Source organism: Ursus maritimus, unplaced genomic scaffold (assembly GCF_017311325.1).
Source record: "Ursus maritimus isolate PB19 unplaced genomic scaffold, ASM1731132v1 scaffold_353, whole genome shotgun sequence".
Classification (NCBI taxonomy): Eukaryota; Metazoa; Chordata; class Mammalia; order Carnivora; family Ursidae; genus Ursus; species Ursus maritimus.
The window spans coordinates 8,519-13,631 of record NW_024426153.1 but is presented as its reverse complement, the minus strand read 5'-3'; the positions used below and the strand labels follow the sequence as shown (position 1 = coordinate 13,631).

Below are 5,113 nucleotides of genomic sequence, written 5' to 3'. Positions count from 1 at the left end.
TGCTTTTCACTTCCAAATTCCCTCTTGTGAATGATTTCACAGTGATTTACACTTTCAAAGCCTCATGGTCTGAAAATATGCAGGGAATGATCGGAATCTCTTGGTATCTGTTGAGACCTGATTTGTGACCCAGGATGTGATCTATTCTGGAATAATGTCCATGAGCACTCACGAACAATGAGTATTCTGTTGTGTTAGGATGGAATGCTGTGTATATGTGTGTGAGGTCCATCTGGTGTGATGTGTCATTCAAAGCTCTTGTTTCTTTGTTGATCTTCTGCTTAGATGATCTGTCCATTGCTGTGAGGGGGGTGTTGAAGTCCCCTGCTAGTAATATATGATTATCAATGTTTTTCTTTACTTTGGTAAAGGGATTTTGTGTTCTTGGTTACATGCAGGAGATGTGTATCATAGAAGGTGAAGTTATGACCGTGTTCTTTTCTTTATATTCAGAATGAGTGTGATTTACAGAGATGCATATGGATGCCCAGGTTTACCAAAGGTTGATGTGTGATGGTTAACTCCCTCACTCTTCCTTCCTGCATGCATGATCTAAAATATTCCTGTCCTCCTGCTCCGGAGACAGTTACACATTCATGTCCCCAGGCTCCCCAGCCTGTGCTAATTCCATCATAGCTAATACATGAGACCCTCTGCAGCCCTTTCCCTGGAGCCTGCCAGGCCCCGTTCATCCAGGAACTACTGAGGGTGAATCCAGGGGCTGCATAGGATCGTCTTAGGGACCCCCCCAGACTCCACCAGCTGCTCCTCACACTGGACACCTGCAAACACAAGACATCCTGGTCAGGAATCTGTGTCACATCCACTGTTTCTCTCACTCATATGCATGTACATATGCAGTGTCTCTTGTTCACCATAAATTACCTTTTAAATAGTGTCCATGAAAACTCAGCCAAGCACAAAGTCAATGGTGAGTTTTCTGTGTTCTCTCCTGATCACTGAATGGGAACACGTGGGGATCCTGGGGCTGGAGCTTCTCTCCCATTGCTGGGGTCGGGGCTGGGCTGGTTTAATCAGTGACGGGCGGGCCCTATTTTCATGTCCTGTGACTCTATAGCCAGCTTGGGATCTATGTTGACAGAGCACTGACCAGATCAGAAGTGAATGCCTTTGATTTGGTGCTAGTGACATTTGGGAAACTCGGATTTTTGATTATATGACTTTGCAGAATACACACTTGGGCTCGGTGTGCTGCTTAGTTTTTACATATTCACACAAATCTTGGGGCCTAGTGTCATGTTACTGCATAAAGAGATATGAACCTATTCCCAGAAGTGCAGAGGGATTGTGAGGTGTCCAAGAGCAGCTCTGGGGTGAGAATGAGCCCCAGGACGTGGACCTGTGCTCCACCCACAGGACCTGCTGCCTCCCTGAGCCACCTGCAGGACAGAGTGGGCAGGCTGATGACGAATGTGGAACTCGTCCTGTGATGGGGACAGGATGATTGTTTCCGGACTTTACCTGAAGTACAGAGAGAATCAGGGTTTGTGCAGGTGTACTTTCAAGTCTCTAACATGTCACTATGTCTGCGTGGCTCCTGAGTCATCTGTGTGAGAATCTGTAACGGCTGTGATGTGTGTACTTGACACAGGATGCACTGCTCACGTGCAGAGTGCATGATATGGTCTACTGCTGTTGGGAGACTCAACATTATCACGTGAAAAATGGAGATTCCTCTTACATCTTCCTGTATCTCCTAGAATTCCTCCTTCCTGTCTTCTCTTTTCCACCCTGTTCCCACATAACTACTGATTTTTCTCAAGTTACCGTAGACTAGCTTTAATTTTCTAGGATGTATAAATGTTTTATTATGATATATGTGCTTTTATTTTTAAGGCTTAATTTGCTCAGCATCAATCCTTGAGATCACATCCGTTTTGCTGTGTGTAGCAAAAATCACTATTAATTCCTGGCAGCATTCCAGACAATGAACACGAGGAGAATTTTATTTTTAAGCAGCTGTTTAGGATTGGGATCATTTCCAGTTTCTGGTATTTCAATCAAGCTGCTTCCTAGCCTGACTGAAGGTGTGGAGTTCAGAGAATGCATTATTTTACATGGTCTCCACGGCAACAACTAACCTACAAGGCGTAGATGTGGGAGCCAGTACCTTTGCATCGATGAGGGACTTTATTTAGCTTTGGGGGTTTTCCTATTATGTAGATATTCATGGAACTCAATTTCACACATGGGAATTCGTATTTATTCATTTATTTACTCAATTCCCTCATCATGTAATGTTTATGGTTACTGTTTGTGTTAGGTTAGGGTTAGATTTAGGGGTTAGGGTTAGGGTCTAAGGAGTAGGGCTTAGGACATGTGCCTGGTATCCTGCAGTTCAGAGACCTCCCCAGAGAGTAAATCTCAACATTGACTGGGATGAGAATAGCCTGGCAGCCATCTGCTGAGCTGAGGCAAGAAGGGGATTTGGGGATCTAAATACTTGTTTTTAGAAATGTTGATTTTGGGGCGTCTGGGTGGCTCAGTCATTAAGCATCTGTCTTCAGCTCAGGGCGTGATCCCGTTGTCCTGGGACAAAGCTCCAGATCAGACTCCGTGCTCCACTGGGAGCCTGCTTCTTCCTCTCCCACTCCCCCTGCTTGTGTTCCCTCTCTCGCTGGCTGTGTCTCTCTCTGTCAAATAAATGAATAAATGAAATCATTATCAAAAAAGAAATGTCTTATTCTGTTCCAGCTGCTGTAACACTGTACACAGACTGGGTGGTTTTAAACAACAGACACTCATTTCTCACAGTGCTGGAGTCTGGAAAACTCAGGACAAGGTGCAGGCAGATGTGATGTCTGAAGAGCACCCTCATCCTGGGCTGTCCATTGCCTGTCACCGCACATGGGGTCAGGGGGCAGGAAGCTTTCTCAGTCATGGTGTGTAAGGGCACTACTCCCATCATGAGGCAGCACCCTCCTGACCTAAGTGCCTCCCTGAGGCCCAACTCCTCATCCCATCTCACTGTCATTAGGTTTCTATTTAGGATGGTGGAGGTCACACACATTGAGCTGAAGTCAACAACTGAGGATCAATGAGCGATTCCATGCAGATGAAAGGCCCCTCCCCTCTAGCACCTCAGAGTGAGGATTCTCATGGATCCAGTAGAAACTTCTGGTGTCTGCGTGCACACGGTGAACACAGAACCTTCAGAACCAGTGGGTGACCTTGGGGAGTGGACAGCTTCCACTGCAGACACCCGGCAAGACCTCAGTCCACTTCTAATAGCTTCCTTATTAGTATTGTCAGCTTATATGTTATCATTCTCATTTTCTAAGGACTCAGGTGGTCTTTACCTATTTGACCAGTTCTCTTCCTTTTCACTTATTTTTCTAGTTGCATGGAATTAGGCATGAGACTTTATCTTCTGATGATTCATTACTACACCAGAAGCCCCCTTGCTCTGTCTTCTCCTGCACCACACATGGGACATCGGATAGGAAAGCCGAGATTCTGTGCCTTTGATGTTCTAGATCCCTTGGGACTTTTCCAGCACTGAGCCACGAGAAAATCCCTGATGTCATGTCCTTTCCTGGTTTTATTAAAGCATTTCTGACACGCTGTGTGACATTCCCTGAGTTCGATAAGCATTGTGTATTCTCCCATGTGTGTCGTATCATCTGATTCACCAACTGTATCAAGCTTGGTGGGGGTCCCTCTGCTTCTGGATGATGTCAGCTACCTAATTGCTGTAAGCATGGTGTCACACAACACCCCCACACTAGGGCCGTTCTCCTCTGGCTTTGGCTTCATGATGCTTCTGTGCCTGATGTCCAGCATGAACTGTATTTTACTTGCTCGTCGTTCGTACACTGGTTTGTGTGCTGCTGTGTTGTTGAGTCCTGCTGAAACTTTTACAGACTTGGCAGACTGACATCAGAATGTCTGTATCTAATTGTCATTTAGGGAAAAGCTGAAGCCATGTAAGTGACGTTCTGCTTTTTGCGCATGGAAGTATAGTTTTCTCCTGTTACAACCAACCTTTGTATTCACAGATGTAAGAGTAAGATGAAATCATTATTCTAGAGAGGCCTCTGGGGAAAGTGTTTTATGGAGAGGATGCCCCACACGGTGACAGGAAACAAGCGTTTACTCTCCACCTGCACCTGCTGCTGGTGTGGAAAGTGTATTTGTGGGTCTTGAGTGCCGCACGCTGATCTGAGTGTGCCCTTGTCTCCTGAGTGCCCCTGATCTTGAGCACCCCCTGGTGACCTGCGATCTCCCTGGTGACCTGAGCTCCTCCAGGTGTCCTGAGAGCCCCCTGGTGTCCTGAGCTCTCCCTGGTGGATTCTGAGGGCCCCTGCTGTCCTGCGCCTACTATGTCCCTGCAGGAAGGTTTGTGACTGGGCTCTCACTGATGTCTCCTCTGTGTGCCTCTTGCACAGTACTACACGGCCCTGTCCTCGGTGGTCACAGAGCTCAGCTGCAGGGAGACCTGGTTTTGGGACGAGTCAGCAGTGATGGAGATGCGGCCCTGGAAAGTCGGGTTGTAGCTTGTGCTACCTGTCCAGTACCCCATCCACTCCAGTGCTCTCCCAGGGCGCTGGTGGATCCAGTTCCAATAGTAACTGCTGGTGACAGAGCCCCCAGAGACAACACAGTTGAGAGAGAGGGTCTGTGAGGGCTTCACCAGTCCTGGGCCTGATGCCTGAAGTGTACGTTGAGACAGGACACCTAGGGACAAAGAGAGTCATGGTGAGTTGGTCCCATCCCACAGAAAGGCCCCCGTCTATCCCAGAGCGTCCAGACCCTTACCCAGGGGAGCTGCCAGAAGGCAGAGGAGGGACCACAGCATCTGCATGGCTGTCTGCAGGATGGAGACCCAGCATGCTGGCCTCTGCCTGTGATGCCGATTTCTTCTGGGAGCACCCAGGTGATTTGCATGTGGGTCCCCGCAGAGACGGGGAAGCATTAAAAGATCCTGAGCCCTGGTGACAATCACTAGTTCTTGGTGTCCCCACGGTGGGTGCTGTGAAGACCCACTGAGCCTGTTCCTAGTGATCTAGGCTGAGTTCTGCCTGAACTGTTCTCCAGCCCCAGTTACTTGAGTGGGTTTGTGCTGGAGTTGATGAAGATTTGGAAACCTCAC

At 47.9% G+C, this 5,113-nt stretch overlaps 1 gene segment (V, D, J or C); it reads right to left on the bottom strand.

Moving 5' to 3' along the window:
- Positions 1 to 4,411: 4,411 nt before the first annotated feature.
- Positions 4,412 to 4,825, bottom strand: LOC121100264. The segment is given in 2 exon segments: positions 4,412 to 4,698; positions 4,780 to 4,825. Coding segments are annotated over 2 exon segments (333 nt in total).
- Positions 4,826 to 5,113: the final 288 nt, after the last annotated feature.